The sequence below is a fragment of the Gopherus flavomarginatus genome, chromosome 2 (genome assembly GCF_025201925.1).
Source record: "Gopherus flavomarginatus isolate rGopFla2 chromosome 2, rGopFla2.mat.asm, whole genome shotgun sequence".
Taxonomy (NCBI): Eukaryota; Metazoa; Chordata; order Testudines; family Testudinidae; genus Gopherus; species Gopherus flavomarginatus.
Window position 1 is genome coordinate 74006054 of NC_066618.1, and position 24179 is coordinate 74030232.

General features: G+C 41.6%; 1 protein-coding gene across 6 annotated transcripts in view; it reads right to left on the bottom strand.

Annotated features, from left to right (window-relative positions):
- Positions 1-24179, bottom strand: part of TOP2B (DNA topoisomerase II beta) — a 119406-nt gene that overhangs the window by 76423 nt on the left and 18804 nt on the right. For 5 of the 6 annotated variants that reach the window (XM_050938296.1, XM_050938293.1, XM_050938295.1 and 2 more), the window contains one exon: positions 1091-1264. In XM_050938296.1, coding sequence (XP_050794253.1) covers positions 1091-1264 — 174 coding nt within the window. Of the gene's footprint in view, positions 1-1090; positions 1265-8531; positions 8565-24179 lie in introns of those variants that run through there. The other variant, XM_050938297.1, reaches the window with a different exon arrangement.

The following is a 24179-nucleotide window of genomic DNA, read 5'->3' on the forward strand; positions in this document are numbered from 1 at the left end:
TCTGTCTGAACACCTTCCTTGTGTTCTTCTCAGAATACATTTGTTTTGAATGCGATAGTGAACATGTGGATGTTATGGCCCTCCCTGGGCACTTGACGCAAAAGGAATGAACCACCAGAGTCATTTCAGGGGTTCCAGTTGGTACTTTTATCACCCACAGAGTGAAGGCTGAAGCTGGCCACTCAGGGTAGGATCTGTGGTGGCAGAGCCTGGCTTCCAATGGTGTCCAAATGCCAAGAGATACCCCACAAATGCTGAAATTTTCCTCAAACAACGTGGTTGTCTGCTGCAGAGACACTTGCTAGCTCTGCTGCTCAAGTCATGAGTAGAAAACAATGGCCCTTTGAACTCCCTACTGTTGCAACCCACGACAGAAAAAAGTTGCTGCTTCTATACGTCTCACCAGCTTTACACCCTATTTCAGTAAAGTCCTTCTCCCAACCAGACTGCTGTTGCTATGCTAGGAGACAGAGAAATACAGAAACATTTGGAGAAAATTAAAGAGTTTTTTTTAAAGGGGAAGTCACAGCTGAGCTCAGGAGAGCTTCATGATGAACCTCCACAGCTTCCTGGGGACGTGCAACATTGTTTAAAGAACTCAAGACATCAGCTAGAGGAGTCTGCTAGCCGATATTATATTGTGTGCGTGTGTGTGTGTGTATATGTTTGTGTGTATACACACACACACACACACACTTCTTTTGCTGATGTCTTGAGTTCTTTAAATAATGTTGCACATACACAGATATATCCCATAAAGAGTCTTCATTCTATTCTCTATCTAAAAATGAGGCAGGTAAACTCATCAAGTATTGAATATGAAATAGCAGGTATCCAAAGAAGACAATAACATAAATAAATTAAGACTATCAGCATTCTGGATTTGAGCTCCATAAAATTCTCTTGAGCATATGTTGTTTCAAAAGGACCAAACACTGCTAAAAATGCCTCTCCTGACCTATTTCAATGCATGCATGGACAAACTATAAAACCTTTCAACATGATATTCTGGAATAGAACAGCCACAACAGTAATTTCTTCATTGAAATGTCAGAACACCAGGAAAACTGTAAATTTAATGGAAACTCACCTGAGTTAAAGGTTCCACTGATCCAATGTACGTATCAGGACGGAGGAGGATATGCTCAAGTTGAGTCTTTTTCTGATAAACTCTCTCAACTGACATCTTCTTTGAACTATCATTTTTACTAACGTTTTCTGACTCTTCTTTTTTTGATGCATTGTTCTGATTATCAAATAGAGTCTAAAAAAAGAGAATGAGGCACGTTACTAACAATCTAGTTTATAAAGTTAATAATTCATCTTTATAACCTTCTAAAGCTATAAACGAATCTTGAGTGAGGTTTAAATTAATTTAGAGATTCATTTCAAATTCAATTCTTGAACTCAGAACACAGGTTACAGAAAAAATTCAGCCTATTACTAGATGGTTTGCATACTAATTTCCACAGGGTTTAAACCTCTTGCAACATACTCTGTGTGTGATATATTAAGGTAAAACAGCATGTTACAAAAGGAATACAGTAAGTCCTCACTTAAAGTCGTTGCTGATTAATTAGAGAACATGCTAGTTTAAAGTTGCACAATACTCCCTTATAACGTTGTTTGGCAGCCACCTGCTTTGTCCACTGCTTGCAGGAAGAGCAGCCCATTGGAGCTAGCTGGTTGTGGCTTGGAACCAGAGTGGACTGGCAGCCCCATCAGTTCCCCATTTCCCTAAGTTCCCTGTGCGGCAGCCGCCCAGCAGGCTATCAATTCCCAGCAGTGCAGCTGTGCCTCCCCGCACTGCCATGTGCTGCTCCTGCCCTCTGCCTTGGAGCTGCTCCTTGGAGCCTCCTGCTTGCTGTGCAGAGAGGGCAGGGGAAGAGGGGGACTAATGTCAGGGTGTCCCCCTTCCCCTGCTCCTGCATCCTGCTTACTCCATCTCCATAGAGCAAGTGGGGGACACGACAGGGCTCAGGACAGAGGAAGAGTACTGGCAACAGCTGCTGTCTCAACTTGCTGAGCTACTTAAAAAGGCAGTGTACTTAGAGTGGGGTCAGTGTACTTAAAGGGGCAATGATCGTCTCTCTCTCTCACACACAGTGTGTCTCTCTGTCTGCCATACTATCTCCCCTCCCTCCAGACATGCTGCCTTGTAGAGTGTGAGGCTACATTAACAATAATGAGTTAACCTTTGACGGCTCAGCCAATTGCTAGTTCATCAATTAACGGTAAGGCATCCCCTGGGAAATATCCCACCCTCTGACTTCACCATTTCAACCAAGCTTCACAATCATCATGAGAGAGAGAGAGAGAGAGAGAGAGAGAGAGAGAGAGATAGTGTGTGTGTGTGTGTGTGTGTTTGTGTGTTGAAAAAAATTCCCTGGAACATAACCCCCGCTATTTACATTGATTCTTATGGGGAAATTGGATTCGCTTAACATCGTTTCATTTAAAGTTGCATTTTTCAAGAACATAACAACAACGTTAAGCAAGGAGTTACCGTGCTTTAAATTAGGCTTCTTTCTGTTTTTGAGATAAGGACACTGTGAATTCCAATTCTGTGTTTAAATGTATTAACTCTGAACTCATTCAACTAACACTACTCTAAACAACGAAAATCATTGGACTGGAAGGGACCTTGAGTCCCCTGCACTCATGGCAGGACTAATCATTATCTAGACCAGTGGCTCTCAAACTTTTGTACTGGTGGCCCCTTTCACAGAGCAAGCCTCTGAGTGCGACCTCCCCCTTATAAATTAAAAAAATGTTTTTATATATTTAACACCATTATAAATGCTGGATGCAAAGCAGGGTTTGGGGTGGAAGCTGACAGCTCGCGATCCCCCACATAATAAACTCATGACCCCCTGAGGGGTCCTGACTCCCTGTTTGAGAACCCCTGATCTAGACCATTCCTGACAGGTGTTTGTCTAACCTGCTCTTAAAAATCTCCAATGATGGAGATTTCACAACCTCCCTAGGCAATTTATTCCAGTGCTTAACAACCCTGACAGTTAGGAAGTTTTTTCTAATGTCCAACCTAAACCTCCCTTGCTGCAATTTAAGCCCACTGCTTCTTGTTCTATCCTTAGAGGTTAAAAGGACCAATTTTTCTCCCCACTCCTTGTAACAATCTTTTATGTATTTGAAAACTGGTATCATGTTCCCTCTCAATCTTCTCTTTTCCAGACTAAACAAACCCAATTTTTTCAATCTTCCTTCATAGGTCATGTTTTCTAGACCTTTAATCATTCTTGTCGCTCGTTTCTGGACTCTCTCCAATTTGTCCACATACTTCCTGAAATGTGGTGCCCAGAACTGGACACAATACTTCAGTTGAGGCCTAATCAGCGCAGAGCAGAGCAGAAGAATTACTTCTCAAGTATCTTGCTTACAACACTCCTGCTAATACATCCCAGAATGATGTTTGCTTTTTTTGCAACAGCGTTACACTGCTGACTCATATTTAGCTTTCCCGCAGTACTCTGTCCTAGGTAGTCATTTCCCATTTGTATGTGTGTGCAACTGATTGTTCTTTACTAAATGGAGTACTCTGCAATTGTCTTTATTGAATTTCCTCTTATTTACTTCAGACCATTTCTCCAGTTTGTCCAGATCATTTTGAATTTTAATCTATCCTCCAAAGCTCTTGCTACTGCTCCTATCTTGGTATCATCCGCAAACTTTATAGATGTACTATGCTATTATCTAAATCATTGATGAAGATATTGAACAGAACCAGACCCAGAACTGATCCCTATGGGACCACACTCATTATGTTCTTTCAGCATGACTGTGAACCACTGATAACTACTCTCTGGGAATGGTTTTCCAACCAGATAAATATATGTATTCCTTTAAATTTTGGTGTGAATTGTTAGGCCCTAATCCATTTCAGGGGGGCTTAAGAACAGGTAAAGGTGCTATCCTGAACAGGAATGTCTTCTGGAATTTAAGCCTTAAAGCACACCAAACATAATTTACACATCCTGTTTAGCCCACTGAGAAATTAAGACTGGATTCAACCCTGGTTTACATTGGTTTATGATGAAGCTAAGCTGGATGCAGGACTGTCATCAGTAAAATAGGTGGCAAAGTTACAATGACAGAAAACAGATACAACCTCCCATCCATTGGTAAGGAGAGGACAATCAAATCACAGTTGTAACTTGAACAGTTCACAGTACCAGGAGGGAGCAGGAGGAGGAGAAGTATGGCCAAGTCTTCCAGTAACATGCTAATTCAAGGTTTCTCAAACAGGGGTGACAGCTTGTGCAGGGAAAGCCCCTGGCAGGCCGGCCCGGTGTGTTTACCTGCCCCGTCCGCAGGTCCGGCCGATTGCGACTACCACTGGCGCGGGCTTGCGGATGGGGCAAGTAAACACACCGGCTCAGCCAGCCAGGGGCTTTCCCTACATAAGCGACGACCCGTTTGAGAAACCCTGTGCTAATTCATCTCCCAAAGACCAACCCCTGGTTAAAGCTAAATATTTCCTTCCCACAACATAAGCTCCAAAGGAGAAGTTAAATCCTTTCAGAGTGGCAGGCTTTACTGAAGCACCTCTCGGAGTCAGCCAGGGTAAATCTAGTGAATGACCAGATACAGAAATTTTATGGTGTTTATCCTTATTTGACCATAAGTATTCTTTTTATTGGAATCACCCACAAAAATATCTGGGGCCATATTACACATTTGCTTGACAGGCAGAGAAATTATTGAGAGACATAATTCTGACAATATTCTCCTGGTATATGAAACAGTCTTCTCTCACACAGCCAATTCATTGACTTAGAAGCAACTGCTGATATAAATATTAAAAGCATCAATAAACCAACAGGGCCAACAAGCATGTTTTCTGAAAAGGGAAGGGAAGGAAGAAAGAATGAAGTAGGACTGTGTGGGTGAGTCCAGAAAGGAAGTTTACATAAAAAGAAGCAAATGCATTTCTCTCAAACCAGTTTACCAATACAGACACCTGGGCTCTGATTCTAAACTCAGTGCAGCTGTGGGAGGACAGACTAGCTGAGAGTACACTACCTTTGTGCCCTTCCCCACCCATGATTCTTCTGCCACATGAGCTATAAGATAAAGCAGCCCAATAGCTGCTCTAACTTACACTCAACTATCCTAAACCCAAGGGGTCAAACGCAATGGCTCTCCAGTCATGCCCTCAAGCCAAAGGCAGTGAAAGAGGGTAACATGCAGGTATTCTGCCATCTCTATGCTATCCAGAGAATCTTCCTATGTCAAAGGAATTCCCAGTTGGCTCGTTCACCTAGCTTTATGTAGAACCAGTGTAAAGTGATCCCAGTAAAACCCAGAAGCAGGACCCTGAGTGCTAAATCACAGTACCCAGTGAGACTCTGTATTTTACCACATCAATTATTTAATGCTTCATGGACATACTCTGTAATAGCCTGTGACAGAGAGCTGGACAAGGGGCTGCAGAGTCAGTCCTTTGTCACACTCGCTCCTCGTTAGGGGGAATTAGAGTGGGCTGGAAGTAATCTAGCCCTAATTGGGGAGGCGGAAACAGCTGCTACCTAATTAGCCTGGGGCTGCATAAAAGCCTCAGCGGAAGGAACCCAGCCTCAGAAGGAAAGTGAAAAGGCAGGGAATGAAAACATGGAGGCAGCTCTCCCCTCCCTCCCACTAACAGTGAAGGGTTATTTGTATGTGGTGAAATGGTGGTGGGAACAACCCTGAGAATAAAGTGCACCAGTGGTTACAAAACCCCAGGTGTCAGAGTGACTTTATGAGCCTATCAGAGGCAGAAGCCAAGGGGGGCTTGCCACACTCTGTTACATAGCCCAACAAAAGAGATGTGATTTCTAAGGGGGCGTAGGTAGTGTCTATACTGGAGTTTTACAGCGGCACAACTGTAGCTCTGCTGCTGTAGTCTGTCAAGCATAGATATGCCCTCAGAAGCCATGACCAGCACTCCTTTATGTTCCAATGATCTTTGGCTGCAAGACTGGGACCTTGAGACTCTTGGCAATCAGCATAAGGGCTTATCTATATGAGAAAGTTTTACCCATTTTACTGGCATAGTTAAACCTATAAACAGTAGATTCTGTTTAATCATTATCCCAATATTAAAAACTATCACTTAAATAGCAACATTTGCCAGGAACTGATCCCATCCCATTGACTTTAATGTACATGGGATTCAGATATTGGCAACAGGCACACTGCACATTAACAACTTTTTTGGAAAGCGCAGGTTTGCAGGGCCGCAGGCTGGAAAGGAAACACTAGGGCTGCACAGTACCTCCCTGTGCTCTCCAGCCTATATCCTGCCCTGGCACTGGGGGGGGGGGGGGGGGGGGGGCATCAGTATTTCCCAGCACCTCTTTCCCTGGCTGCAGCAAACCTCCTCAGGTTGGGACCCACTGCCAACAAAGAAGATAAACAGGCTGGGGTGCTCGTATCTCTAGCTAACATGGGAGAGTCTGCCAGAGTCCTGGGGCTGCAGGCAGGGAGGGGAGGCTGTGGCCTGTGCAACAGTGGCAAGGGGGGCTGTAGCCCAGATGCCAGGACTTTCCATGGGCAGCGGGGATCCCGGGGGCCAACAGAGCTGCACAGTATCTCTCTCTGCACTCTCCAGGCTGTGTCCTGCCCTTCCATCAGGAGCCCAGCTTCTGCATGTCACAGTGCTTCATTCCCTGGCTTCAGCCCTCCAGGCAGGTTTGCTGGGCTGAAGCCAGAGAAGGAAGTGCTGGGACATGCTGAACAATGGTCGCATGGCACCTTGCAGATACGCAGACAGAAAAGGCACGTCCCAGCACTTCCCAAGCTGCAGCCCCAACTAGCCTTTCACTTATTGGCAATTTACAGATAATAGCAACTTTTTGCTGGAAAGCAAGAGGTTGCTAACGAACAGAATCTACTGTAGTTATATCAGCATAACCTCTTCCAAAGAGAGAAGATAATCTCCTCCCGCCCTCCCCAAAAAAGGTACACATACTGAAATAAGATTGTCAACATGGTGATTTATAACAATATAACTATATTGGTTTAAATTCACACCTTATCTTGTACCAGTGTAACCTTCCCATGTAGATGGTCCCTAAATTAAAGTAAGCTAGTAAGTGGGGACTGGACTAACTTAAGGGGATGCTTAATTTTCACCCTCCTTCCTGAGTTGGGCCAAAGTGCAGGGCGGATAAAAATCAATGATTTTTAAAGAAAAGATCAGATTTTTTTAATTTAAATCGGATTATTTTGATAAAATGCTTTTTGAGGAAAAAACCTTTCTAAAGAACATTATAGCTCATCATGGAATAGGGATTATAAATTCTAATTCTACAGTATGAGGCAATATATTCATGTAATGTTTAAGAAAAGTTTTGTAAATGACTTCTGATAGTTCATTGATTGGGGAGGGACCCAATATTACGGGGCTCCTGGGGTTTCTGTACAGATTATTTAGGTTAATCTTTCTATCTATCCAACGGGACTTAGTGCTCAGTCAGAAGATAACATTAGAGATGCTTAGTTTTGCAGTTATCAAACTGTGGATTTGTGTCTCCAGAGATAACGTTTGTTAACATGAAAAATGTTTTTAAATAAATAAACAGAAGTGAGAAATAACAGACCTCAACCCTATTGTCCCTCTGCAAATTTGTGTTCAGAGTCAATCCCTTACCTCTCTCTAAAAGTACAAAGTTTCAAAAAGTTCAGTGAATAGAAGATTGTTGGAGGCGGAATAGATCTGGACAAGGAGAAGTCTGGAAATAAATGTGAGAAAGGAGGTACAGGCAGTAGAAACAAAAAAGTGAAACTTTTTAAGCAGCATATTCCAGAAGTCTTGAGGTCTTTCTGAGCATAGCCTTCATAGATTTGAGATCTATTATATCATTCAGGATGATTTAGTTGAGGATTGGTCCTGCTTTGAGCAGAGGGTTGGACTAGATGACCTCCTGAGGTCCCTTCCAACCCTGATATTCTATGATTCTCTCACTAGAAGGGAAAACCTATAATGGCAGCAGGCCATAAGAGAGACCCAGTTTGGAATATTTTAATGAAGTTCCTCTACCGGTGGGTAAGACAGGCATGCATGCAAAATGCAAACAGTGCAACAAAGAAATGCAAGTCCTGGTTTCCCGAATAAAACAACATCATGAGAAGTGTTCCTTCTCAGGAGGAAGCTATGTTGAAGACGATGAAAGGAACATGTCTGAACATGCAGGATCTTCAGGTTGGTAAACTTTTTTATTTCATACTTCTTTCTTAAGGACTGCCTGTCTTCCTTCTGGACTATTCTTGAATTCTCATATTTGAGCAAAAAATACAGTTGTTACTCTATGGTACTATCATATTAGATGCAGTTGTGATAAAAAATAAATAGGTGAAATAGGCAGATCTTCCTTTTACAATTTCACCTTTAAAGTAGTACTGAGTGTCAGTGAACGCAATGAGAAATACTGAATGAGCAGTATGGTAATAATAATTAAATAACTGCATTGACTTATTTTATTTAGGAGAATCCATCCTCAACATACAGGATTCTGAAGATTATTCACCTTCAAGATCACCATCATTTTCTATAGTTTCAGAGTTATCTGCCAATGATAGTGTTTCAGTCACATCATGTATATCATATAGCCACAGTATATCACCTGTAGCAAAAAGAAAAAAAATTTTCCATCATCCAGAAACCACCATAGATAAATTTGTAGTAAGAACCAGCAGATTACAAAAAGAGATAATTGATGAAAAAATTGCCCGGTTTGTTTACACAACAAACGCTCCTTTCCATCTGATTGAGAACCCACACTTCACTAACATGGTTCAGTCATTAAGATCAGGAGACAGTCCACCCAACAGAACAGATATCACAGGCAAATTGCTGGATAAAGTGTATGAAACAAAAACTGAGCAGTGTGCAAAAGGTCTAGAGGGTAAAATTTTTAACCTGGGTGAAGCAATGTCCACAATGATCCTGTTGTATGTGCTTGTGTAACAACAGAAGAAATGAATGTCTTCCTTACAGAAACAATTGATACCTCAGGAAATGCACACACAGCAGAATACTGACAAGAAGTAGCAGTCAAAGCTATAACAAACTGTGAAAAAAGTTCAAATGTCTAGTACGCAGGTTGGTCACAAACAATGCTGCAAATGTATACAAGATTAGAAGAAATTATTAAGGAAGTGAAGAGAGTCCCAAGCTAATAACAGAGTTGCAGTGCTCATTTGATACACCTCCTAGCCAAAACTTCAGTGTTCCAGAAATAAAGGCCAATGTTGTTGAAATTGCAAAATACTTCCATAACAATCACTTTGCAGCAGCTACTCTGAACAAAAGTGGGAAGAACCAAGCTAACTCCCCCACAAGATGTGCTATGGAACTCAGTAGTGGACTGTTTTGAGCACTATATCAAGAACTGGCCTAATCTGATGACAGTTTGTGAACAAAATCGTGAAAAAATAGATGGCACTGCCACAGTCAAAGTTCTCAACATTGGGCTTAAGAGAAATGTTTAACACATGCTGAGTACCCTGACGCCTATTTCTGTAGCCTTGAACAAAATGCAGGGAAATAGCTCTTTTATTGCTGACACTGTTGAAATTTGAAAGGAACTGAGTGAGAGCTTAAAAAGAGAAATATGCAATGACAGAGTTAAATTACAAACATTAAAAAAACGAATGGGACAAGCACTATCTCCAGCTCATTTTCTTACAAATATTCTCAATACTCGGTCTCAGAGTCAAACCTTAACTGCTGAAGAAGAGGAGTTGGCTAAGACATGGACATCCAGCAATCATCCCTCCATAATGCCAACTATAATAAACTTCAGAGCTAAGGGTGAACCATTAAAGAAATATATGTTTGCTGATATTTTAAAGAAAGTCACATCAGTGAACTAGTTGGTAGAAGTCACTTAAAGACTTGGATTCAGAGACTGTTGAAGTGATAATCTCACTTTTAACAGCAGTAGCTTCTTCTGCCAGTGTAGAAAGAATATTCTCTTTTTGGACTAATTTATTCCAAACTGAGAAATCATTTGGGACCTGAAGAAGCAGGAAAGCTTGTTTTTCTTTTCCAGACTATGAACAAACAGGAAAATGAAGGTGAAGACTACTGAGTTAGCTGCAGAAGCCAATATTTTAAGTTTCTCATGTTAACCTGGCTGACATAGTCAGTTTAATTTTTGTTTTTTTAAATAAATATTTCTTTTAACTATTTTAGTTAAAAACAATTTTAACAAAAACAAACCTGATTTTAAAAAAACGGAATGTTTAACTGATTGTTTTGTTAAAATATTATATGTTTGCTGCTTAAGAAAAAAATCCAGAATACGTAACGTTGTTGTTTTAGTTAAATAAAACAATTTAAATGTCTGTCTGGTGATGTTCTCCTCCTAATACAGCATGGCAAGAAAGTCCTCCAAATATTAATGATTAACCTGTTGAACTGGAGATAGCTCACCTCCTAATGACTTCATAAATATCTGCTTCAATTACCTTTGGTAAATGAAATAATCAATCATTCATTTTCTGATACAGCTGTACAACTAATCTGAAAAGTTTTCAAAATAAATCACTTAAAAATGTATAGTGTGTACCTTCTAAAAATGAAACCTACATCTGCCTCTGAGTTGTGAAGAATATATATTAAGGTTATAAAAACCAACAAGAATGCACTTTTATGTAGAAATCCATGATTAAATCGAGTGTTCCTGACTAGTGATTTAAATCATGATTTAAATTAATTTCATTTAAATCAAATCCACCCTGCCAAAGTGTGAAGAAATTCCATTTCCAAAAGCCTGTGACTGAGACAGGCTAATGTCAAAATTTTCCTTGGATAGTCTATAAATCCACCCAAGCCATTGCTTCTAGAAAAGTAATTGCTATGTAATTCTAGAAAATCTGCATTTCCCTAGATGCCTCTTTCTATTGTACTACTTGAAGTGAAATGCTGTTGCAATACCGTTTTTTCTTTAATCACATCAGGCAGTACCGTTAACATCTTTTGAAGCTGCATCCAGTTGTTTCCAAGAAACCAATGGTCACTCTTCAATAAGGAAATCGGATTTGTTTTGGAAGGTACACTGCCTGTTGTCAAAGGATTAGGTCACAAGGTTTGTCTCTGAAGACATCATAAGTCATGTTCTGGGACAGAAGAGTAATTGTATCACTAGTTGTATTGCATAATGTACTTCTAAACCAGTGGTTCCCAAACTGGGGTTCGTGAACCTCTAGGAGTTTGTGACATGTTACAGGGGGTTGGTTCTCAGGAAAAAATTCCCTAATGGTGGACAGAGCTGTCCCTAGGGATCCCAGGCAGCATGGAGCCTGCTGCACGGAGCTTGGGGACTTCCAAAAGTAAGTAGATCAAAGCAAGCATATCTATCACATGCATTCGACGAAGTGGGTATTCACCCACGAAAGCTCATGCTCCAATATGTCTGTTAGTCTATAAGGTGCCACAGGGCTCTTTGCTGCTATGATAGTTATGAGGACTACATGTCTAAATCAGAAGTACAATACGCAGTGTCATTAGAGAAAGCTCACAGTTTCAAAATTCACCTTACTGAAGAGAGTAATTATCAGGACATCTTTTTTAATGAATGGAAAGTACACTGACACCTGCCACAATGGTTCAATTGGGCAGCAACCTACAGGACCAGAATGAGAATCCAAGGATGTGCACTTGATTCCTGTGAGGTTGAAATTAGAAATGATACCATCAAGGAGTATTTAATGTTGCATTTTGTACAACATTTATTTTTCCTGAACATTCTGAGAACATTACAGTACAGAGATTTGAGCTTTTACTTGGACTTTTTCATATATCCTCTTGGAGGAATGCAAGGCTATGGTTCAGTTGTTTAATGTGGTAGTTAAACCATGGACTGTGCTTCACCCGGAGAATATGTTTTGTTTGTTGACTTCTTTCACTGGTGCTCTCTTATTTCTATTGCTGGCATGGTCCTGGGCAGCAGTGGAAGAGGTTGGAAGACACACAGAAGTGACATTATCCAAGTCCACAGTAATGCTGTAGCCAGGTCGGTCCCAGTATATGAGAGAGACAAGGTGGGTGAGGTAGTATCTTTAAAACGGATCAACTTCTGTTGGTGGAGACAAAAAAAGCTTTCAAGCTGCACACCCACCTTGTCTCTCTCATTACCCAAGTTTCTGAGAGATCATTCATGGAGAGGCCATAGGACACTTTACTGCTTCTTCAAAAGCAATGAGATCAATCACGAATTCATCAAACTGACTCATCAAGAATGAAGATACCTGTGTGTACAGATTCCATTCTGCTTACTGCAATATGCCATGGAAACCTGAGTGTTCATCCTTCCCTTGATGGGCACTGCAGAGAGATAAGAAACTTTGCTCTGTCCAGAACAGGAGAAGCTAACTTTCTCTCTAGAGTGGGCTGATCATGTTCTTCCTCACGAAAACACCATCAGAGATATTGACTGTCATGACCAGAACAACCCTTACCCATAGAAATAAGAGTGCTCCCAGATCTCAATAAATACCTACATTCTACCAGCAGATACAGTTTTCTTTCTGGTACCCATTCCCTGGAATTCACTGGGAACTGAATGAGCCTTCTTCTAATACCTTCAGTTAGCATCTGACATAAGGATTGTTCACAAATGAGAGGATTCTGTCAAAAACTTACTTCTCTGCATTCACCACCTAAGAAAGCGAAGAATAGACAAAAGGACCTCTGCAAACTGATGTGATAGGGTGAGGTGTGAAGGAGATAATTATTGGGAGGGAATAATTACTAGAAAGGAGTTACTGGGTGGGCTTCATATGAATTCTGACTCATTATCATCAATCATGTTTATTATGGTAGTGCCTAAGGGACAACCAAGAATGGGGCCCCATTGTGCTAGGCACAGTATGAACAGAGACAGTTCCTATCCTGAAAAGCTTACACTCTATATAGACAAGGCAGACATAGGGTGGGGAAGGGGTATTAACACACAAGCAGAGTGAATATTGTGATGGAAACAAATGGCCTGTTAGTTCTACAAATTTTTTTTCCAGGGGGAGAGGGTGTTACTTAGGAGGTGATAAGCTAAATGGAAAGAAAAAGGTTAGGGAAGGGTGACATAGGGATCAGGGAAGGGGAGAAAAAAGGAATAGAAGGTGTGGAATGAACCTGAGGTGAAGAGATTGGGATGGGGGAATGGGGGGGGGGGGGGACACAGGTTGGTGCAAACAGCTGATCAGCAGAGGGCAGAGAAAATCCAGTAAGAAACTATAGAAAGTTCTCTGAAATATCTAAAGTTTCCTGCTTTGGCTGCTTCTGCAGCTGCTACTTCCAGCTGGAGTCTGTGGCTGGCTCCTATCTGCTGTTTTCCCCAAAAGGTCCCATAAGGGAAGGGAGCCAGGCACCATCTCAGTCCCACTAGTGGGGGAAGGAGGGTGTTCTCCCTGGAATTCTAAGTCCAGTGGGATGCTGGGGGAAGAGGAGACACTGAAATCACCATTCCCCCAACAGGCTTCACTAAGAACTGTACTTTCATTTCTGTGACACCACTTGTTCCCTTTATGACTATCTTCATCTTTTAACATTCTTATGAAATAAGATATTATGCCTAATAGGAGTCATCCTCAGCTTATACCCATGATTTACTTCGCAGGTGCCCTGTTTGCGTTTATCAGGAATACACCACTGTATTTTTCAGCTTTCTGCAGAGCCCTGATCAGCAAAACATCAATTTCCTTTTTCCTTGAAGTCCATATCAATACTACCATGATCTTGGAAAAGACCCTGGGAGCATTTGTCAGATCAAGTGGTAATGATATCCTGGCATTTCCTTGGGCTGTTTGAGATGAGATGTGGGATAAGACTGTGCTTGTGATTCTTGCACAGTTTCATAAAGTACCGCTCCAGGCAATGTCCGGTGACCTTATTTTGACCAAAGATGTAGGTAGCACTGAGGCACCTGAAGGCCACTACTGACCTCGCCACACCACGATGATGTATTCAAGCTACTACTCAGGCAATGTACACACTACAGCTTAGGTCAGTATAAGTTATTTCTCTCAGGGATGTGTATAAGCCACCCACTAGAGTGATGCGAGTTACACCGACCTAAGCGCTGGTGTGGACAACGCTATGTCACACGAAGAGCTCCTGCCAACATAACTACCACCACTTGCAGGGGCTGGAGTAATTAAGTGGACAAGATAGCTCTCTCTTGTCAGCTTAGAGAGTCTATACTAGCAGCACCACAACAGTGCAGCTGCATCAGTACAACTGTAATACTGTAAACTCTGTAATGTAGCCATAGTGGTATTCTCTCTTGTACTTGCAGGACTTCAACTTGCCCTGTGATCTGTATTTCTTTCTACAGTGTCTGGAAAGAGCCAGGATTGTAAATCTACTTTTCCAGTGATTTCATGAATAACCTCAGCCTTCAATAAAGTTTCAGCATTAAGAGAGCTGGGAACTGATCTGCCTGAACATCTGATCTCAAGACAAAGGACTGCATGAAACAGATGTGTCCCATTATCTTTTTCAGGGAGGAATATTTCAGCTCTAATATTTGTTTAGGTTGAGAGAGAATAATTTCAATAGTAACCACCCACGTTAGCACTGCCTGTGAAGTCCTTTGGCAGAGGCCTGCACATGAAATCTTTTAACATGGGAAAACTGGTGCGCAGGCAGTGACCACAGGAGACGTTACAAGAGGAAAACCCTGACCCAGTGGCAAGGAGATCCAAAACAACCAGGAGCCTTCCTTCTGCTGCATCCCTCATCCACCTTCACAGCTGCAGAGTATTAAAAGGTCCTCTATATGTGCCTGATCAAACGTTGGAGTCTTGTGAAGTTTAGACCGTAGTTAGTCGAGCCTAGCCTCAGACCTCCTCACCAAGGGGGACCCTACCAGGAGTATGAAAGCTCTGGATGATGTAGTTCTGAGGGTCTTTAGAACCTCCCCCCCCCCCCAAACTCGGGCACCCTCTCTCTGCCCCAGATGGCCAACAGCAGAAAATTGCAGACAAGGAATAATGGACTTTATTACCGCAAATAACCCTTTTCTGCAATTTTCCTGGCTTGTCCGCAACTCAGCCACAATTTTTTGACAATCATCCCGCAATTCAAGTAGAGCCTTAATTATATATTATTTGATAACCTAACTGTAATTCAGACAGCTGGACTTGCTTGCCTGCGGAGGAAGAATTTCCTTTTTTAGCAAGTGCATGCACCCAGAAAAATCAGCACAGATCTTTAGCTTAGTCTTTTCTGCATTAATTCACCATGATGCACTCCATGAAGATGAGCAGGGGAACCAGTGATGATTTTATTCATATTTATTCATATTTCCTGTGGGTTATTGTCCCAATGATTCTGCTTCAGAGAAAGGAGCAAAACTGGACTCAGACATTGCTCAAAAATATTTCAAGTGTTTAGCAATCACTCTGTCCTCAGAGAGGCTGGGCTTACTGTCTTTCCTCCTCAAAAGGGACCCAATATGGGTCTCTCATGGAAGGTACTGGGGTTCAAAAATGGAATTCTCCCCCCCCCCATCTTTTCCCCTCTTTTTACAGTATGAGATACTTCTTGGTCTGCATTTCCTTGGCAGATCACTACTTGAGCTAACAGTAAGGAGTCCCTGGTGGGCCTACTATAGAGGATTGGACTGGGGAGAGGGGGCAGGGTTACTGAGCTAGGAATCTTATTGCATTCTTTGGCGTTGGCAGCATCTTTGTTGCATTCAGTGCCTTCCATGACATCCTGAGGGGAAGACACAGTAGACCTCCACTGTCAGTGGCTAGCTGCCCATCTGATGTTATTCTGTTCATGCACATGGGAGAAGGGAAGCTGCTTGCCCCTGAAGTCAACTATTCCTAACCTACCTGTCTCTTTGAGTGGTGTGGGGGGACGGAAGGGACAACCTTGTGTTGACTGGACCAAGGCTTTCTTGGCGTAGCTCTGTCATAAACAGATAGCTAAGGGTTAATGTCTCTTTCACCTGGAAAGGAGTAACCTGAAACACCTGACCAGAGGACCAATCAGGAAACAAGACTTTTTCAAATCTGGGTGGAGGGAAGTTTTGGGTATGAGTTCTTTGTTCTTTGTCTTGTGTCTGACCCTCTCGGCTATGAGAGTGATTTTTCTATCTCCTGGCTCTCTAATCTTCTGTTTCCAAGTTGTAAGTACAAGATAGTAAGACAATAAGGTTTATATTTTTTTTTTTTTTGTATTTACATGTGTGTAGTTGCTGGAATGTTTTGAATTGTATTCTTTTTGGATAAGGCTGTTTATTCATTTTTTTTTAAGCAACTGACCCTGTATTTGTCACCTTAATACAGAGAGACCATTTTTATGTCCTTCTCTTCCTTTTTTATATAAAGCTTTCTTTTTAAGACTTGTTGGAGTTTTTCTTTAGTGGGGACTCCAGGGAATTGAGTCTGCAGCTCACCAGGGAATTGGTGGGAGGAAGAAGTCGGGGGGGAAATCCCTTTGTGTTAGATTTATTAACCTGACTTTGCATACCCTCTGGGTGAGGGAGGAAGAGGAGAGATTAGCTCTCTCTCGGTACTTGTGTTTTCCAGGACTGGAAATAGGGAGGGTGGAGTCCCTCTGTTTAGATTCACAGAGCTTGCTTCTGTATATCTCTCCAGGAACCCAGGGAGGGAACACCTGGAGGGGGAAAGGGAAATGGTTTATTCCTCTTTGTTGTAAGATGCAAGGAATCTGGGTCTGGGGGTCCCCCAGGGAAGGTTTTGGGGAGACCACAGTGCGCCAGGCACTGTATAGATTCCTGGCTGGTGGCAGCTTTACCAGGTCCAAGCTGGTAACTAAGCTTGGAGGTTTTCATGCTAACACCCATATTTTGGACGCTAAGGTCCAGATCTGGGAAAAATGTTATGACATGGTGGCACAGCGGTGTGGATAGATAGAAGAATCCAGAAGCCAGTAGGAATATTATATTCTTCTTTTCTCTGCTAGGGGCTTTTAAGCAGAGAGGGTTTGGTTTTAAAAGGAACCAGAGAGAATTTTTTTTTCTGCTCTCTCTTGCAGTTTTTGGCTTGCATATTAAGCAAGGAACCATTAAGGAACTATTAGGGATCTTTTGTGAAACAATAGCACTCCCATTGAGAGTCAAGTATCCAGCAATACACATGCATATAAAGTGGTTTTTCTGGTTTACTTTACATTTAAAAGATTAGCTAGAGGAAGAAAGGGAAAAAGGCATTGTTGCTAGGCAGACCCCAGGAAGCCAACAGAGAAGCTGCAGTTCAGACAATAAACACCAGAGGGCGCCTCAGCACAAGAAAGCAGAAAACATGAGTTCCAAGGAAAACCTAAGGCAGGAGCGAGCACCGCAACAAGCCATAGACAAAGAAAATGAACATAAGAGACGGATAGAACTAATTAATGCAGAACTAGCCAAGGAAGAGGCAGCCCACAAAAGAAAACAACAAGAAGAAGAGGCAGCTCTCAGAAGGAAACAAGAAGAAGAAGATGCAGCCCACCACAGAAAACTACAAGAAGAGGTGGCCCACCGCCGAGAAATGGAAAAACAACAAAAAGAAAGTGAAGAGAGGGAAAAACAGAGAAAACATGAACTGGAGCTAGCGCAGGCTGGGCAACATGCTCCAGCCAATCCTAACAACCCTTCGCCAATTATGGTTCCACATCCCAAGAAATTTCCCACCTACAAGGCAGGTGATGACACTGAGGCCTTCTTGCAAAATTTTGAAAGAGCCTGTCTTGGGTACAGCATCCCTGAAGACCAGTACATGGTAGAATTGAGGCCACATCTCAGTGGACCTTTAGCAGAGGTGGCGGCTGAAATGCCTAAGGAGAAAATGAACAACTATAAACTTTTTCAAACCAAGGCCAGATACAGAATGGGGATAACCCCGGATCATGCCCGTCGGCGTTTCAGAACCCAAAAGTGGAAACCAGATGTGTCATTTCCCAAACACGCCTACTACGTTGGGAAAAATTATGAGGCCTGGATATCAGGAAACAATGTTAAATCCATAGACGAACTGCACCTCCTCATACAAATGGAGCAGTTCTTGGATGGTGTTCCTGAGGACATAACACAGTACATACAAGATGGAAAACCCAAAAATCTCACCGAGGCGGGGGAGATTGGAGCTAGATGGATGGAAGTGGCAGAAAGCAAGAAAGCTACTGTCAAGGGGAGCGAATACCCCAGAGGGCACACCGACAATAAACCCTATAGCCGAGGGCAACCAAAGACCCCACCTACAACCCAAGTAAAGCCACAGATGCCCTATTCTTCCACCTCACCAGTCTCCAGTTGTCATAAACAGATAGCTAAGGGTTAATGTCTCTTTCACCTGAAGCACCTGACCAGAGGACCAATCAGGAAACCGGATTTTTTCAACTCTGGGTGGAGGGAAGTGTGTGTCTGAGTCTTTGTTTTCCGTCTGCCTGCTTTCTCTGAGCTTTGGAGAAGTAGTTCTACTTTCTAGTCTTCTGTTTCTAAGTGTAAGGACAAAGAGATCAGCTAGTAAGTTATATGGTTTCTTTTCTTTGGTATTTGCATGAATATAAGTGCTGAAGTGCTTTGATTTGTATTCTTTTGAAATAAGGCTGTTTATTCAATATTCTTTTAAGCAATTGACCCTGTGTTGTATCATCTTAATACAGAGAGAACATTTGTACTTATTTTTCTTTCTTTTTATATAAAGCTTTCTTTTAAGACCTGTTGGAGTTTTTCTTTACTTCAGGGAAATTGAGTCTGTACTCACCAGGGAATTGGTGGGAGGAAGAAATCAAGGGGAGATTTGTGTGTTGGATCGCTAGCCTGATTTTGCATTCCCTCTGGGGGAATAGGAAAGTACTTTTTGTTTTCAGGATTGGGAACAGAGAGGGGGAGTCTCTCTGTGTAGTTTCACAGAACTTGTGTCTGTGTATCTCTCCAGGAGCACCTGGAGGGGGGAAGGGAAAAAGGATTATTTCCCTTTGTTGTGAGACTCAAGGGATTTGGGTCTTGGGGTCCCCAGGGAAGGTTTTTCAGAGGGACCAGAGTGCCCCAAAACACTCTAATTTTTTGGGTGGTGGCAGCAGGTACCAGGTCCAGGCTGGTGGCTAAGCTTGGAGGTTTTCATGCTAACCCCCATATTTTGGACGCTAAGGTCCAAAACTGGGACTAAGGTTATTACACCAGTAACCCACCTCGACCCAGTGACCAGTCAGATGGAAGATGCTTTAAGTGTAATGAACTGGGACATATCAAGGCCAACTGCCCAAAGACCGCCAACCGAGTGCAGTTCATTACACCACCATCACACCAAAGATTCCCAGGCCCAAATGCCTCTCAAATACCTTTGAAGCGAAGGGAAAATTTCAGAGTGGGCGATATGACAAGCTCTCTCCCCAAGATGCTGCAAACACATCAGAAGAAATGCAGAGCAGCAGGAAAGTCTCCCCAAAAGGTAAATGTAGCCTGAGGAGTCCCCAGTGAGAATTAGTCATGTTACTGAGCCAAATTGTTCACCAGAAATTTGAAATAAAAAGTTTGGAATTTTCCTCAGAAAAGTTCTGCATAGAAATCTGATTGGGCACACCTGCCACTACACAGGCAGCTAAAACTAGAGAGAGAATTTCAGGAAACTGTCCATTTCAATGCTGCCAGTGACTGACAGGTCTGGTTCTTCTCCAAGTTGCAAGCAGGCTGAAATACTCATTGTAACAGAGCTGTGGACCTTAATACAATGAAGAATATCTTTACCATCTGTTCCCCCAAATTAATCAAAGGCACCAGTTCTCATCAGAACCAACTAGAATTAGTTTGGGCGTTTCCAGCCCAAACTATTCTGGAGCTAGGGAAGTTCAGGGGGGGAAAAAAAGATCAAGCAATGAGCAGCTCATTTTTTTAATCTGCATTTCTCCCTACTGCTGTGTAGTATTTGCCTCACATTCAGAGGGGGAAAACCCTATCTTATTCCCATAAAGTTTCTATAATACTGGTTTAGATTTAGCAAAGTGTAGTAAAGGGAGCTAGGCATCAAAGTCAGACTTAAAATAACAGTCTAGCCTCCCCTTCCCTGGGAAACCCACTGTAAATTACTGAATTTTATGAAGTAGCAAGTAAAACAAAGAGGGAAAGAATAAGGCATCACACCATCTTTGAGAAGTGAAAAGAGGCCACCTTTTTGTGCAGATTAGCATGATTCTACCAGAACTTTTTTCAAACTGAAGACTCATGTATAACACAAGCGATTACATGCTTAAAGGCGCTTTATAAAGAAGTTTTGAAGCAACAGCTCCACTTTGATTTGACACAGGTTTCAACAGACCATCATTACACTTTCCAGGTTCTACTCCTTTGAGTAAAATAATGTGAAGCACACAGCTAATGTCTCTTCTGGACAGGATCATCACAATGCATATTTTAAGGTCAGTTGTGGGTACTTATGAAATTACTTTGATAATTCACAAATAGTAAATTTAAAACAATCAGTAGTTAAACTGTATTCAAAAAAGAAAGTTTATTGTGACCACTAGAAACACAGTTCACCCAATATTAAGGTGCCATTCAGATCACAGATCATTAGGTAAGGATACAATGAGGATTCCATTAGAATTTATTTTTTCCTCCCATATAATTAAATCTCTTTGAAAACTAGCACTCATGTTAGATTGAAGGACTTAAGCTGTACTCAAGGAAAGTTACTCAGCTTATCTAATTCTAAAAGTAATTACAAGCATGTATGTGCAATATATATGTCAGGCTTTAGAACCCTGTGTGTATGTGCAGTAGTTCACAGACTAACACTGGAATCTGGAGGGAGAGACAAAAGTTCTGCCATGAGACACCTTAGTAGCTAGAGAGCAAGCTTAAGGGAGAGTCTGGGCTTGTTTACACTACAGATTATTTTGGTATAATTTATGTCGCTCATGGGGTGTGAATAAATCACCCTGCTGAGTGACCCAAGTCACACCAACCCAAGAACCACTGTGGATAGTGCTGTCTGCAGAAGAGCTTCCGACATGCCACTGACTTAGCTACTGCCTTTCACAGTGGTGGTTTTATTATGCCAACAGGAGAGCTCTCCCCCATCGGCATAGAGCATCTTCACAGATGTGCTTCAGTTCTCCTGAGGGCTAGTCTATACTGTAAAGGAGTAGTGCTGCTTCCAAGGCTTTATTACTGATGTTTCTAAAGACACAGAATAAAGGAAAATATCGAGGGAGAGATGTAATTGTGGACAAGAATATTGTGTGTGAGACATGCAGGGGAATGGCATACCTGCCTACAAAAGCTAACTTTTCGTTTACGTGGTAAAGGTTTTTTGGCTTTTTGGACACTGAAAGCAGCACTCCAGTCCTGGTTTTGCACATTGATGCATATTATTTAATAATTCTGTTTGTTCATTCATTGTGGAGTGAAAGCCAACCATTTGATTTTGAAGCATGAAAGTGTGGGGTTATGCAGGATCAGAAGCAGTGAGATCCCTGGGACCTTTCTTCTATTTTGACTGGGCATTTTTTCTACATAAAACTAGTTGACCACCCAACCCCTCTATGATAGTCTGCAGCAGCAGAACTAATTCCCTTACCCTCATTTCTGCCCATCACTTCATTATTTCCCCTACTCCCATGCTTTGGGAATTCATCTCCACTTTGTTCATTATATAATGGAGGATTTGACAAAAGAAGAAGCAAAACAACCTACAAAAAGTAGTATTTGCCACACATCATTCTGTTGCAGCCTTCCTCCCAGCCCCCAATCTTTTCCTTGTTATTTAGACTAATATCTTCAGGGCAGGAAATTAAAATCTAGTCTTCAATTGTTATTCCTTGTCCACACTATGGAAATTTTGTAACAGTGCTGTAGCGTTGATATTACCTATTCACCTGAATTGGTACCAGCACCAGAGTGCTGTTCGCACATGCATCATCTAGCCATACTTTTGAGCATGACTAATCACAGTACTGAAAACAGCATCATCCAATCATAAGTTATCTTCACTAGCACTCGGAGTGCCAACACTGGTTTATGTAAACTGGTATTAACAGTAAGACAATTTAGAATTAAGAGCATTCATAACTTTGCAGTAGGCATTTAGCATCTTGCAGGACCAGGCCCATTATTTTGTCTGGTAATCTAATGTGTGTGACAAAACTGTTAAGGATCATTTAGTTTCATAAGTATGGACTACTGGGACTATATCCTGTCTCTTTCATATACAAGTTTAACCTCATACCTTCTTGAAAAAATATTCACACTGTTTCTTGATCTTAAGTGAAAACTGTATTAATTGTATAGAATCATAGGACTGGAAGGAACCTCAAGAGGTCATCTAGTCCAGTCTCTTGCACTCATGGCACGTCTAAGTATTATCTGGACCATCTCAGACAGGATATCTGAGGAGCAGTTGCAAATGTAGCTGCCTCTATGAAGAATCAGTTTTATAAACCAATGAATGGGTTATGCACATTATTCTAAACAACCCCATAACTCTTCGCCTCCTTTCACCCTGCCACGTTTTCCTTGTATTGATTTTTTATATGTCTTGTCTTTATTTAGTCCAATCTTGCAAAAATGATCAACACAGATATACCTTTTTGACCACAGCAGAGTCCCTCTGAAGTCAATAGGACTCTGTAATAATGGTTGCCCCCAGAGATTACCTGGAAGGATCAGAACCTTTAGACTATTAATTCTTTGGCGATAAGACCAGGAGTGTTTTGTGTACAGTGACTAGCATGTTTTGGGAAGTTACACAACAAAAAAGGAAAATTATATAAATTAGGTATGACCTTTATCATACAGAAGCCAAAGTCTATACAGAGTACAATATATTTTTGTAACATTATATTGAAATAGATTTTATTCAAAGAAAGAAAATCACAAATTCTGCTCAAGCATCCTTGATAAAGACTTTGCATGGTGAAAATACTGGATTAATCCACTTAACTACATTTCAAATGAGAGGAAAGCTATACCCAATGATTGCTGATTCTGTGTTAAGTTACTAATACAGTGTAGTGAGACTGATGCTGTATTTGATTTAGTGGATTTCCAAAAACAAATAGTACACTTGACAATATTATTAATTTAAAAGTTTGGATACAGGGAGTATCCTAATTTTTATGTGCATATATTAGACACTGTGCTGCTACCTAAATGTTTTAACAAATGCAGATTTAATAGTCTCACCTCATCACTGCACATACTGGTGGAATGGTTTGATGGCAGTATGAAAATAAGAATTCTTTAAACAGAGAGCTTTGAACCACTCATACGAAAGTTAAGACCAAAATGAATATTCAAAACTTGAACCTTGTAATTATGTAGCTTTGCAAGGTCCATGACCTCTGACATAGGGAAAGAAGGAGAAATGACACAGAGTAGAACTGGATTAGGTAGATAAATTCCATGTCTTCCAGAACTGAATTATTTGTGGTAATTCCATACAGTAATGCAAGGAATTGGGATAAATGTCACTAAAAAGGAATGAGAAGAAGGAGAAATAACTGGTATGCTAATGACTTTGGGCTCTCAGATGGTGCCCCATTAAATCTGTGGTCTCACTGACAAAAGTGCCCTGCTGAGTAGAGATGAGTCAGACCACAATTTGCTGTACAGCTTCCTCTGATAAGGCTGAGATCTGCACTTGGCCAAATCAGATATCAAGGGAGCATACTGTTGCAGGCACCTGAAGTAGACAATATTTGGAATAGTCTTTTCTAAAGCAGTTACGAAAAGGTTGAGCAATAACTTCTTTTCACTGAATAGGCCCTCTCCATTGAGCTATTTACTCTGACCTGAGTACGTGATAAAAGGCCTAGAAACTTAAGCCACACATACTGCCATAGAGATACTCAAAGTGCTACAACCGTTGCAATCAAGTCTTAGACACCAAGTGAGGCTTTAGAATGTTGTTAAAGAATGATGTTCACATGTGTCATCATTGACCTGTTTTTTCTTTGCTCCTCCAGCATTGGTTCAAAGGGTTGTATACACTCCCAGAGAGTAAACTGGTAACTGCCTACTCATTTTAAAACACAATTTTTATATCTCAAAAGGAGATGTTTCTGCACAAACCATTTATCTTCTCTCTTCCTTCTTAGCTGGCATACTTCGATCTCTCAGAAGATGCAAACACAAGGGATTTTGGTGACAGGTGCATAAAAGAATGCATAAAACCTGCTGAGGCACTTGGTAAAGCTTATCAGCCTTTGATACAGAAGG